Genomic DNA, 14,264 nt, shown 5'->3' with positions numbered 1-14,264 from the left:
TTAGGTTCCATAACTGACCACTCTCTCTTTCCTGTTGATTTAAAATAATTTCAAGAATAGGTGAAAGCTAGTTAGACTGTGATGCCAGTACATAAGCCTCTAATGCTCAGATTTTCAAACTAAGCCTTAAATGCCCAGATTTTTCTACTCACTCATTCTGCAAAGGTACCACTCCAATGCATTTCCAAAAGTCCAAGTATTTACTTCTAGCTCGTTCTCCTACTACCAAAATAATCTTTTTAAGGAGACTATAGCCTTAGGGGAAGGCTTCTTCCCCTTTTCTTCTAGAGGAAGAAAATAAAAAAAGAAATAAATATTGACAAGAAAAAGTAAACAGTTAAGGACACATGGCTGCCCATTTAAGAAGGAATACAGGAAAACCAACTCAGTGTGCTTTGGCAGGTTTGAAAGCATTCCCTTCCCTTGCTCTTCTGTACCTTCAAAATCAGCCAGTCTTGATTTTCCACTGTATTTCCCAACTGCCAATCCTTGAGTGCAGAAATGGAAAAGGTCAGAGCAAAGAAACATCTCCTGTTTTTTTTCACTGAGTGAGGACAGAACTGAAAGTTTTTTTTCCCCTACACCCTCCTGGAAACATAGAAATCACTTCACTGGTATTTAGCCATTTTTGTTTTTGGGAATATTTTTGCAAACATAACAATTTAACCCTGTTTTACTCATGCTCTTCTTCAGAAAAACACAAACATTTGATTAAATATCTCCTTTTCTGTAAACCTTTGAAAATTACTTTGAACTAACAACTTTTTAGAACTGAACAGGCACCCAATTTAGCAGCTGGAAATTTATTTCCTCTTGCCATTTATTCTCAGCAATCTCTCCCAATGAAATGTAAATGTGATTTTCTAGTACTACAGGAGCACCTACAGCTTATATTTAGTGGCTTTTGAAACCCAGCATGTCTTAATCTTCAAAAGCTTACAAAAAAATCAAGTATCCTTCTCTGCTCAGCCATGTGATTCTCCCCTGTAGACCTCAGGGGAGCTTTTGTCTCCTCACTTCATCAAAAATGAAATTCCTCCACCCCATTTGGCTTTTACAAGAAACAATCTCTGGAAACTACAGATAGGCCTAGGTCCCTTACATGTCATTTCTGAAGCACATGCACAACCCTATGCTTTTTAAAATTTATTTTTAGGGTCTATGAAGGAGTGATATTTTTATTTATATAAAGTTCTGGATTCAAAGGTTACTCATTGATATCTCTTCTGCAGAGTGCTTCTCCTCCACATTGATGGATTACAAGACACTTCCAAAGGCACTTTCTTCCCAGATCATGAGCAACTCATAAAGCACCATGGGTCAAGAACAACTGGGTTTTCATTAACTGAAAGAAAAATCTGCATGAGAACCAATCAGGTCCAGAACAGCTGGAGCAGTTCAACAACACTGACTGAGGATGAATCCATGGTACTATTAATGGTACTGGTGGACAGAGGAGAGAGGGAAAAACAAGGTGGCTGAAGAGAGAAAAAAGAAGGATAAAGGAAAAAAGGAGGATAAAAATAGGAGAAAGAAAAAAGGAAGAGAGAGGAAAAAAAAGGAGAAAAAACAGAAAAAAAGAGAAGAGAAAAAATAGAGAAAAAGGGAGAAAGGAAAAATGGAGAGAGGGGAAAAAAAGAAAAAAAAGGGGGGGAATAAAAAAAGCTCAAAGAAAGGAACATTTTTTATAGCTCCTTTATAATATGGCATTTGTAGTACTTGAAAAATGTTTAAAATATCACATTTTCCCACACATCCTCCCTCACAAAAGGAAGCATGAACAGGTGTTAGACATATGATATTCATGCTGCTGAACTTCCTACCAGAAAATGCTCAAGTTACTATAATAAGTGCAGTATTAAAAAATTTACAGAGAGTCATCTTTCATTACTGCTTTTAAAGGCATGCTGCAAGTTCTGTTCTGAAGGGAGTATCTGTGGCTGCTTAACTACACCTGAACACACTGCAGAAAACTGGAAGCAAGGTCAAATTCCTGTTCACAGATTCAAGCTACAATCCAATACATTTTAACCAAATTTCTGGACTGCAAAGAGCAGAGAACACCCCAAACCTTGCTCTAACAGGCAGCACACCTGGACACAGGTTTTGGCTGAGATCCCCAGCAGGGCCTGTGACACAAACACAGGCTCCAAACATTCTGTACCAAAAAACATCTGTACCAGCAATGGTGTGGCAAGGAGGAAGAGTGGGGACAAACAGCTAACTCTAGCAATACCATAAAAGAAAGGACTAGAAATGTTCGTGGCTTTTTAATGCAAGTATTAAAAAGAAAGGAGACTCTTATTACAGGGACAGCTGGCTTGTACATGGGATTGAACAATCTCTGAATGCTGCATGTATGAATTCACCATTTTTCAACTTACCTGAAGTTTCAAAGAGCTATCTCAGGACAGACATTCTAACTCACCTTCAAGGATTCTGGCCCACTGCCTTAGTGGTATACTATGTAATCAAAACAGAAACTTTTTGCACAGCTAGCTGGGACAAGTATTACAGACATACAGTAATTTATCTCATATTTTAAAGCAGTGAAAAAAAGAAAAAGTAAGATCTATGGTGAAAACATGCAGTAGAGTTGTTTCAGTAAATATACTGAATTGACAAGCCAAAATAACCATGTATTTAACCCCTGGGCAACTATTTTTAAAGTATTACTCATAGCAGAGAGGATGCAAAGGAGTCTGGATTTATTTGAATAAATATTAGCAACAGTTTTTAGTCGTACCACTTTGCACAACACCTCCTTTTTGGTTTCTTTGATCATGTCCTCTCCCTTAACCATCACACTGGTCACAGCAGTGGTCAAACAATACACACTTTTAGTTAATTTCTGGTTTTATCCATTTGAAATTGTACTACACTGAGCTTTCTTACAAAAATTAGCACACCACTCACTTACTAGCCTTAACAGCTACCAATGGATTAGAGTGAAAACCTGCCATAGATCAGGTTAGATGAATTTTTCAGTCTGCAGAAAGAATTTTCAATCTCATCTTTGCAAATACGATAATGTTGGAACTTCAAGTTTATTTAGCCTACAATAATTTGTTCTGGGAATTTTTCACATGAACATGTGACATTTAAGAACATAAACATTATTTAGTGCTGCTCACCCTGCAGTACAGCCTTACCTCCTCCTCCTTGTGCTTTGTTGCTATGGAAGCAGTATGAAGGTATTTTAAAAACCTTAAGAATATACACAGGCACCACGAGGGATCATCCAATCCAAGCAGCCATTTGAGGGAGGAAATGATGAACCCCACACCCAAATGAACAACTTGAAATACTCCACTTAACACCTAATTATCTGCAAGAACAAAATACACTTGCTACTCTAGCCCTGTGACCTGATTTCCTATATGAAACATGAGGAGAATCATGAAACAGAATCACAGTTAATAAATACAGTACCACTTATTAATTTCATGGGTCTCTTTTGTTTCAACAGTGCTATCCAAGTCCAATTTAGCAATTTGCTTCAGTGCAACTAACAGCCAAATTTAACTGTTAACTTCTGAGGTAAACCCTGCAGAAGGAACCTGTGCTCTAGGCACTACATTAATTTCCACTTAACACAAAGTTCAGCAGATCACTCAGCAAGGAATTAGCAACATTTGCTTGTCTACAATTTTTTTGTTGTTGTACTAACATATGTGGAATACATAAGCCATGATCATTACAGAGGTTCCCCAAGAGATCAATGCTACTTACAGCATCAAATGAAGCACCTACCCTGGGCCAACACAGCAAATCTTACTTATAACTCAGATGTATTTACTGAATGGCGATGTAGAGTGGCAGTCACAAAACAACTTCTACCAAAATCCTGTTAAAAATGTCTTGTTGATGCCACCCTTATATTCAATGTTGATAAACACATTTTTACACCACCCTCTGGCTAGGAAAAAGTGCCTGAAGCAGATAATCAAATTACTGGGTTTTACCCCCTTTGCTTTTTGCTCAATAGCATTCCCTCTCCTTCAAACCCCTGAGCAGAGACCAGCATACACATGTGACAGCCCAGCAAGGATGGGCCAGCAGCCCAAAGGGAAGACCTGAGGCCAGGCCTGTATCCAACAATGAGCACACCCTGCTCCCTCTCCTGCAGGTGCTAGGGAGCCCCTCTGGCAGGTGGCATTCCTACACCACAATTCCTGATGCTTTTAAGGGGCTGAAGGTGGCAAGCCCACTTGACCTGTACAGCTTTTTGAGCCCACTGCTGTCCAAGGCCCCAGCACAGACAGTAACAGGCTGGACAGTGTCACCATAATATTTTCTGAAGTATCTTCTTTGCTCAGGATTTTCTCCTGGGAAGCTGAGAAGCCTCAAGAGAAATGTAAACAATAATTATCTGACTTGCTTCTCCCTGTTTTGCTGCTTTGGAATGTGGCTTGGACATTGTTTACCAACAGGTGAATGTTTGATTGGTTCCATGTGGATTGTTTTTATTAATGGCCAATCACAATCCAGCTGTGTTGGACTCTGAGTCAGCCATGGGTTTTTATTATTCATTCTTGTTAAGTCTCCTGATGTATCCTTTCTCTTTCTTTAGTATAGTTTTAGTATAGCATAACTGTAACTGTATGACAGCTGTTTCACCTGCTTTCACAAAACAGCAGAAAAGCAGCAGCAGAAATCCAGTAAAAAACCTTATCTGAGGAACAGGAGTGAAAAGAAATAACAGACACACAAGAAAATAAACATGCTATACTGTCTGCAAGCACAGACAGTCACATCTGGAGTCCAATGTACAAAGCTCCACATGCACACACTGGGAAACACAGATTGTGAGAATTACTGAAAACCCTTAATATCCAGTGAAATGAGTAGCAATAACTACCACTAGTACTACAGAGCCACATTTTCACTGCACTGAAAGAAAATACTCGCCTCTCAAGGAAATGTGAGCACTATTCAAATCAGTACTTAATTCTTGGCAGATACCATCCTGACTGGCCAGCAACCGTGGTATCCAAATGAAAATTAAAAACCATTTTTAAGAAGTCACAGCCAAAATTTGCTTCCTGGAATCAGATAAATTATCTTAAGTATCAGCAAATAAAAAGACAGCAAAACAGCAGAATATATTCTGAATGGAGGTAGTACACAAACTTTTCCTTTTATAAAGCCCCATTACTCTGCTTCATATTAAAAAGTTTCCAAATATCTTTCCTTTAGCAATCTATAAGGAACAGTTCAGTGAAAATAAAGCTGAACTAGACTTGAGACCTTTTACAAGCAGTCTAAGAGAGGGCCAATTCTGAACTGCTATTCAAGAAAGAATTAAGCTTATTTATAAAACAAATGCATCAGTAAATTGACATCATACCACATGTATAAAAAAATATAATGCAGGCTATTTATATACATTTAATAAATTCCCAGCCTTACCAGTCAGCAACAATTCTTCTTTGATTTGTATTCCATGAAGCAACTTTATCAAATGGACAGATGTAGAGATGAGACCCAAGTTCCTATTATTAAATTGGGAATAAAACATTGATATGAAATACACTCAAAAAAATTTAAAAGGCTTTTCATTGAAGTTAACAGGAAATCTTTAGCATCTTCAGGACCTCTGAAACAAAAATAGTTTCTCCTACATTATTGCCAGCCTATCAGTAGCCACATTACTACCATCAGAAGCAAATCAGAGGTTTATTGCATCATTCTGCATTTTACCAATTTTGGGCACAGAATCTTCAGAGCTAAGTACTCTTTCCTCCCTTTTTGCTATTCTTCCTATCAGACATTAAACATCAGCATGTTATTCCTGTAATTTAAACAGCTTTATTTCTGTAAAAACTTTGCTTTGTCTGGAGGTCAAGCATCCAGAACAAGAATCACGTATCTTACTTCATAATAAACTTGGAGGATTTTCAATGCCAACAAAGCAATTAGGGACCATTACCAAAAAACAACAGGGCCAGCTCAAAGAGAGAAGGAGAGAAAGCCAAGTAATCATTTATCCTTTCTCCAGTGAGGAGGAATCATAGATAAACTCTCAGAATGATTTGCACTGCAATTTTTGGGGCATTAACAGAATTCTGCCCCAGCACAGAAATTAAGACTCAGTCCCATGTCAAAATTATATTTAGTTCAATAAATCAAATTTGACACGACCAAATAAGCCAGTTCTTATGACTGTAGTCTCCAGTAATTCTTTGACATAACCAACTTGTGACAAGTTGGGGCATTTTTTTTGTTGGTTGGTTGGTTTGGGGTTCTCATGGGGCATGCAGGCAAGGAGGGTGTTTGTTGCTATTTTGCTGGGTTTTTTAAAAACATCAACCAGACTGTCAGGTTTTCACTAACTACAGCTGGTTGTATCACAAGCATCCCTTCAATGCTGCAACAGACGTAGGCAAAGAATAGAGAGGCTAAATAACTTAAGGAACTAGATTGATTTAATATCCTTTAAGCTCTACTTGCCTGCATATATATATATATATATATATATATATATATATATATATATATCAGGATTAATATGCACAGTTTTACATGCTGTGTTTTGCCAGGAAAGCTAGACAGATTTGAACCTTAAAAGACATACTAATTCTGTAACTGATTATTAAGACCATATAATTATTCATTATGTTATAAAAAATTAAAGAAAGGGGGAAAAAAGGATAGTTCTACAGTCAGGCTTCCAACAGGCTTATTTCATTTGTGTAATCAATTTGTATTGTGGATCCAAACACTTTGTTCTATTACTGAGCAGGGCCCCAGACTGACCTACAAATAGGTCAGCTGTTTTTGTGTCTTGCATATCTGAATTCAAGTGATTCCATCAAGCAGGAAATGCCAGTTAATAAATCGACTAACACAGCAGTGTAAAATAAGAATCTCTTTTATAAAACCCCACCAACATCAGAAGGTGGTACCTTGGTATGGGTTACAAGGGTTAATAACTGTACCTCAAGACATGTTGGTTCTTGGCACACTCAACACAGGCATTCCTCAGACACCTGAAGCACTCTGCTATGAGCAGCAGGCAGGTGTCGAGATCTGCCAGTCCACAGGAGTCCTTGCAGCTCTGCTCAATGGCACTTGAGGTGCTTGTCAGGATTTCCAGGACATCCTGAAATACACTTTCTTCTGCAGTTTCTCTGAAATACATAAATTTGTGGTGAAGAAAAAATATAAATGCCAAACTCCTACCAAAATGCCTACATTGGCACTTCTTATTTTAAACTCAAAGATGCTCTGCAACAATATTTAACTATTCTGAGTATTTAACTATTCATAGTAGAAATTTTAAGTCAAAGGAACAAAAACATCACACAATCATCCCATCAGCCTTTTCAGAAAAGGGGCTGTAGGACAGTGGTGCTGCCTTAGTATTCCTCATGACTTTTCAACAGGTCTTTGGAATCTTAATGAAAAGGAAACAAAAAATTCTCCCTAATTCGTATAGCTGGTAGGTTTATACATGACACTGCATGAGATGAGAGGAAATGTAAAGTAGCATTAAATAAAATGTTCATGCAGAAAACTCTTCCTAAAGGAGAATTAAAAGTCCTCTTGATCAAACTCTACTGGGTGATATGGTATGACCTGCATTCTGATGCTCACTCAAATGCCCACACATTTGCACAATTAGAAATTCTACCTTCTCTTTTGTAAGTGATCACGTCCATAAATCAAACCATAGAATCAGCAAGGTTGGAAAAGATCCTTAAGATCATCAAGTTCAACGTTGACCAAACACTGCCAATCCACCTTGTCCCTAAGCACACCCTCAGACATGTCTGGAGCCATTATTTCCCACCTCTGCTCCTGCCACGTTTCCTTTCCTAGGGAAACAAAACTCTCTTAGTCTTTGCTCACAGTTCACATTTTCTGAGTTCCTTATCAGATTTGTTGCTCCAGTAGTGACACTTTTATGCTAGGCTACATCTTACAGACAGGACAGTGTCTCTCCAATGTTGAGGTCTGTTAGGGCGTGGAGGAAACTTAGAAAGAAGGGAGAGTGTGGTAAGAAATACAACAACGTACACTCATGTCACTAAATTACCACAACATTAGGTCTCAGATCTTCAGGAAGTATGTATTTTATCCTGCAACCTCACAGTTGATCAAGAGCAATACATTTACACATTCTCCATCTACACTGAAACATTAAAAATCCCACCACTGCATCACTTGAGCATTATGGGGAAGAAGCTACATTTAACACTGGTAAAATGAAGGGAAGGGAAAATACCAAAGTGGCACAAAAACACAATGACCAAAAGCAGAGCTGGCCCTCAGTCTTAAAGAAAACAGTGGAGCTTACATAACCAGAAAGAAAGTTTGGAATTAGGTTTTGGTTTCAAGACCCAAGAAAATATATTCATGGAACTTGAACCTTCAGCTTACAAGAAGCAGTGTAGCCCCTGCCACCTCATGATGTGCCAAGAGAAGACTCAGTGGCTGACACACCACAGTCCCCATGGGAAATGCACCAGAGACAAGTTTTTCTAAATGTCAGACAAGCTGAAGCCTGGTAAGGCAGTCCCCAGCCAGGGAGAGCTTCCTACACTGAGCAGAACCATTAGCTCTTCCAAGTTCTTGAACTCTGACATTACTTGAAAATGGGACCACTCAGCCCACTGGAGTTTCCTTCTATCAGCCTGTGCCTTTTGTTGGATTATCCCATGAAACCAATCATTTCCTGACACAGCTGCAAAATACAGAAGCCAGTGGTCAGTGCAAGACATACTACTGTACAACATTCACTTATTTCAATTGGTAAAAAGAGAAATTAAAGAAGCCAGAAGAACTTTTGTGCATATTTTTGTGACTAAATGGGTAAAAGGACACTTACAGTTATTCTTATGCTGGAAAAGCTCTGCTCTCCTAGCAGAGCTATGCAGCAGAACAGAACTTTTAGCCAGACACTGGATCAGAAGCATGCTGAGCTGCTGTGACAAATTTTCTTTTAGAATTACATTGAAAGTAAAAGAAAACCTAAGAGTATAGACATTTCCAGTAAAATATGAAGATTAAAACTTGTGTGTCCTAATGGAGCAAGGAAGTGTAAATGTGGAAGGAGATGCTGATTTTTTTTACATCATTGAGGAAGGACAGAACTCCAAATCTGTCTCTTAAACACTATGAAAGAAAATCCAGACTGCTCAAGCCAGATCAGTCCAGGCAGAAATCAAATCTCAAAGCCTAAGCAAGCAAAAGATATTCCAAATGAACACAGACTGACTTAAATATTGTTTGATAGAGCAGGATTCTGTTCTGAGAAAATTTACATGTGACTCTTGTACCTAAGCATTCAAATAGCACTGCAATTTGAGTGTGTGCTACAAAGGAATTTAAATAAAACTGTCCTTCTGAATTAAAAAATCCTCAAATTAGCAAGAACACTAGAAAATATTTAGCTGACATCAAGAAACCAGCCAAGATTGACTTCAAAAATCTGTTCCACAGCAATGCTTACTAAGTCTTTTAAAAATAATCTTTTTCCAGCAGTTCAACAAAGATTCATATACAAAGTAGCAGCTATAAATATTTAAAATGCATTTTTGAAATGGAAAACATCTTTTCCCTAATTTTTAATTTATAAAACTACCAGAGAGCCCCCTAAGTTGATTTTAGATTAAAATAATACCTTGCATTGTAAACAGCCCTTGAAATCCATCCAGAACAGCTTTGTGGATATTCCACTAATTTCAGTTTCCTATGTCTGGGTGCCTAACACAGCAGCTCCACGTTTTGCTATTGCTACCTGTCCTTCACTTCTACATCAAGTTCTGCAGGAATACAAAAGGAAGCAGAGGCAAAGGGTACAGCAGCCCAGCCCTTGGACAAGGTGACATGCACAATTTCTTGTGAAGTCAAAACAGAGTCAGAATTCCAGCACCCATGCCAAAAGGAAGATTACTGTCACTCCTTGTAAGACCTGTTTGATTGTTAAAAACTGAAACTCTACCAGATACCACTCTAGTGAACATGGAGTTAGAAACAGTAATGTAACTGTGTTCAAAAGACCAGAGCCCCCCCAAAAAAATCACAAAATTAGTCAGGAACGACACAAACAAATCCACAAATTTACAATTCTGTATTTCCACTCTAAGTTTTAGGTACTTGCACAACTCCATTCCTGAAACACCTTTAATGTACTTATCCTCACAACATTCCCAGGAACAAAATAAATCCATTTTCTTATTTTTAGTAGCTTAGTAAAGGAAGCATAAAGAAATCAACTAAAAGCACTGGAAGTAAATCACACAGCCAAGTGCCAACAACTTGGACAACAAGACCAAGTGCTGGTGCTGCACCCGGGCCAGGACAACCCCCGGGGATCAATCCAGGCTTGGGATGAGCAGATGGAGCAGCCCTGGGAGAAGGACTTGGGGGTGCTGGTGGTGAGAGCTGGCCATGCCCTGGCCATGTGTGCTGGGAGCCAGAGCCCCCCTGTGCCGGGCTGAGCGCCCAGCGTGGGCAGCAGGGGAGAGGGACTCTGCTTCTCTGCCCTACTCAGGTGAGACCCCACTGGCCTTGAGCCGTGGGATCCCAGCACAGAAAGGACATGGAGCTGCTAGAGAGAACCCAGAGAAGGCACCAAGTTGTTTAAACAGATGGAGCAGCTCTGCTGTTAGGAAAGGCTGAGAGACTTGGGAGTGCTCAGCCTGGAGAAGAGCAGCTTTGGGCTGACCTGATGCCTTCCAGCACCTGACAGGAGCCTACAAGGAAGATGGAGGTTATTTACACGGGCCTGAAGTGACAGAACAAGGGGCAATGGCATCAGCCTGACAGAGAAGGTTTACACTGGATGTTTGGAATAAATCTTTCCCAGTGGAGGCAGTGAGGCCCTGGCACAGGGTGCCCAGAGAAGCTGTGGCTGCCCCATCCCTGGAAGTGTTCAAGGCCAGGCTGGACACTGCTTGGAGCAACCTGGGATAGTGGAAGGTATCCTTGCCCATAGCAAAGGTGGGATGGGATGAGCTTTAATGTTCCTGCAACCCAAGCCATTCTGTATCTCTGGGATATTTTATGCCACTCACGGCTAAGAGACAAACACCTTTCCTCCCTGCTACAGGCACAAGGACTGAGCGCACTGCGGCTCCTCGTGGGCCCCCTGGGGCAGGACAAGAGAAGGGACAGCTCACCCCCCAAAAGCACAGCCCCAGCAGAAGCCTGGGGGTGCAGAAGCTCCCCAGAAGGGACTTCATTCACCCCCTATATGGGTACGGAGAGCCCCTTTTCCAGCCCGCAGTGACTCCACGAGGGGCAGGACCTCGCTGGGAGCCGAGGCGAGTCCTGCCCGACATCCACCGGCACCGCCGCTCCCTGCTCCCCTCTACCTGGGCTGCGCCTCCCGAAACAGACCCGACAGCGCCCGCACGCTCTCCAGGCGGGCCGCGGGCAAAGCTTCCGCCGCCGCCGCCGCCATCGCCCGCCCCGGCCCCGGCCCCGCTCCGCCCCCGTCGCGCGGAAATGGCGGCGGTGCCGCCCCGCCGGGCGGGCGGCCGGGTGCGCGGAGCCAGCGGGAAAATGGCCGCTCCTGGCCGGGAGATGTGTGGCTTTTCCGTGTCTGTTTCCTTACCGGCTCCTTTGTCTTTCCCATGCTTTTCCTTCTTCCTCACCTTTTCCTTTTGTACCTGAGTTTCCGCGGTGGGAAGCTCACGGCGGCCCGCTCTCCTCACGCAGCTGCTGCTGCGCTCCCCACACCGCGCCCCGTGTGCTCTTGGGGATACCCGTCTCTAAACAAAACAAATATTAAATGAATGTAAAAACACATAAATTGCGGGAATAATTATTTCGTGCTTAACATCCTAATTATATACAGATCTCCCAGCCTGTGGCTGGGATGTGAAAATAGGCGATTTCTAAGGTCCCTCCCTGTCCAAGCCTTTCTGTGAAGTAAATACTACTTGGCTTCAGTTTTAAAATATTTTTAAATTAAACACTATATTTTAAATATTTCGTTTCTAAAAATATCATTCAGCATTTTCTAAACACGTATGAAAAGTTAACCTGTATGGAAATTAGCTTCCAATGTTTAAAAAGACAAATTGTGGCCAAACACTTTATATTAGACAATCATCATCAAATCACAGACTGGTTTGGCTGGGAAGGGACCTTAAAGCCCACCCAGTGCCAACGCCCTGCCTTGGGCAGGAACACCTTCCACTAGCCCAGGTTGCTCCCAGCCCCATTTACCCTGGCCTTGGGCACTTCAGGGACAGGGAAGACACTCTTAGAGTTCAATCATCAGCCAGTTCTTACACAGATTATAAAATAGAGTCATTTTTTTCCAGATCACTCACGGATGTTGTATGTTAAGCTCATCTGATCTACCTAATTCTGTGAAAAAACAGGCAGATCCCTTAAAAATGAGGCTTTTCCCTGAAAGTTTAGAGTATAAATAGCATTTATTTTTCTTAGCACAGCTTTAGGGAACTACAAGAAGGGAAACACCACCTAGAGCCCACTACGCCTGAAAACAAAGTTGTGCAGAACTTATTTGAAATAATTCTCCATCAAATTAATAGATAAAATATACTCTTGAGGCAGCAGTGTTTGAAGCTGCAAAAGGGAAGGACCTTTCTTAGCTAAGACTCTGGAAGAAAATTGCCCCATCCAGCAAATGCTGACTCTGCAGGAGGCAAAGCAGGTCAAAGACATTGAATCCCTCCTATCTCAAATGTTGTGAGAGGGCCACTTGCTCTAATCTCATTATGTATACTGATTGTGCCTCTTTTTTATTGGGGGCAACTTCCATCAGAAGATAAAATTTGGGCTCTGGAAAAAATTACAGTAAAGAAGCAAATCCTGCAGCATAAATATTTTATATGTTTCCGGCATAAATACTCATTTTCTGATTCTTATTTTGGGCCTGCGTTATATTAAGTACGATTTAGCCCACACAGCTTTGAAGCTGTAGACCAAAAGCTTTTATTTTTGCTCTGTTGTTTAATAGGATCTAGTGAAATTGATCAATGCTCTTGGAAAAATGCTTTTCATTAGCCTCTCTTGCTAAATCTGTGGAGCACACCCTGCCATCATGCCCTCAGTTTCCTGCTTACCCTGGGCAAATTACAGGCATTCCTTACCTTGCCAAGGAATTCTGAACACCTATATTAAGATGAGGAAGAGCAGATCTGAGAGGAGGTAGCACCATCTTTTTAAACACCAGAGGTAAAACAGAATCCACATGAAATGGATACTGCAGACTGTCTCAAACCCAAGAATAACTACTGCAATCTGAAGCCAGCTACAGAGTTTATTTGGCTTCAGGTGAGGTGTTTCACATGTGTCTGAAGGCCATAAAAGAGCACTTATTTTTGATGTTGAGATTTATGGGTCACTTGTTTGTTATGTAATATCATAAATAAATTTAATTCTTTATAAGAAGGAAATCCCTCCATCTGGAAAAAAAAAAAAGCCCACAAGGCCTCTGAGGAGATATTCAAAGCCCTTGCATTTTGTTCTGGAAACAAATGATGTCTTCTGAGAAGGAGATGCAGATGAAATGCTGTCAGCTGGACCAGTTGCCAGGCTCCGAGTCACTGCAGGGACTCTTGCCTCATTTGTTAGAGGCGGTCCAGTTTTTAGAGGCAATGAGGAATTTTGTGACTGTCATGTGCCCTTCACAAAGGTTTTATGCCACATTTGCATAGCATGTTTTTGTTGGGATCAGCATAATTTTCATCATATCAGCCAGTGGCACAAGCATGTGGAAAGACACTATCCTTGCCCTGGTCAGCTGGGTCAAAGAGATGCTGCTGAGCATATCTGGTACCCAAAGTCTGGCTCCCTGGTAGCCTGGGGAATTTTGTGGTGCATGAATTCATGTACCAGTTGATTTTTAATATGTAGAATTTAGAGTCAGAGGTTCGTCTGGCACAGAAGAAAACGCAGCTGAATTTTAAGAAGGATGGTGCTGAATTCAAGGAGGTTTTGTGTATGGTAACTCACGTCATCCTGCAGCTTTTCCCATGCTATGAGGTGCCAGGGAGAGGCCTCCTTCTGTTTAGAAATGTATTCTCACGGATAGAGAATGTCCCTGTTAGAGAGTTAACACAAATTTGGATAAAACTAAGCCTTAAAAAAGTCACTGATTCCACATCTTCTTGAGTGTCAGGTGATGCCCTATCCCTGGAAGTGTTCAAGATCAAATTGGACAGGGCTTGAAGCAAACTGTTCTAGAGCAAAGTGCTCCTGCCCAAGGCAGGGGAGTGGAATGAGATGCTCTTTAAGGTCCCTTCTAACCCAAACCACCCATGATTCTGAGATTGAGA

At 41.0% G+C, this 14,264-nt stretch overlaps 1 protein-coding gene across 2 annotated transcripts in view; it reads right to left on the bottom strand.

Annotated features, from left to right (window-relative positions):
- The window catches only part of ATXN10 (ataxin 10), a 76,417-nt gene extending 64,965 nt beyond the window's left edge, over positions 1-11,452 (bottom strand). For both annotated transcript variants that reach the window (XM_054631803.2, XM_077178245.1), the window contains exons 1-3: positions 11,325-11,452; positions 6,942-7,133; positions 5,413-5,495 (exon numbers count right to left, since the gene is read on the bottom strand). In XM_054631803.2, coding sequence (XP_054487778.2) covers positions 5,413-5,495; positions 6,942-7,133; positions 11,325-11,413 — 364 coding nt within the window. In that variant the 5' untranslated portion in view covers positions 11,414-11,452. The remainder of the gene's footprint in view (positions 1-5,412; positions 5,496-6,941; positions 7,134-11,324) is intronic.
- Between the last annotated feature and the right edge of the window lie 2,812 nt (positions 11,453-14,264).

The sequence above is a fragment of the Agelaius phoeniceus genome, chromosome 5 (genome assembly GCF_051311805.1).
Source record: "Agelaius phoeniceus isolate bAgePho1 chromosome 5, bAgePho1.hap1, whole genome shotgun sequence".
In the NCBI taxonomy this organism is placed as follows: domain Eukaryota; kingdom Metazoa; phylum Chordata; class Aves; order Passeriformes; family Icteridae; genus Agelaius; species Agelaius phoeniceus.
This window is presented reverse-complemented; position numbering and strand designations above follow the sequence as displayed.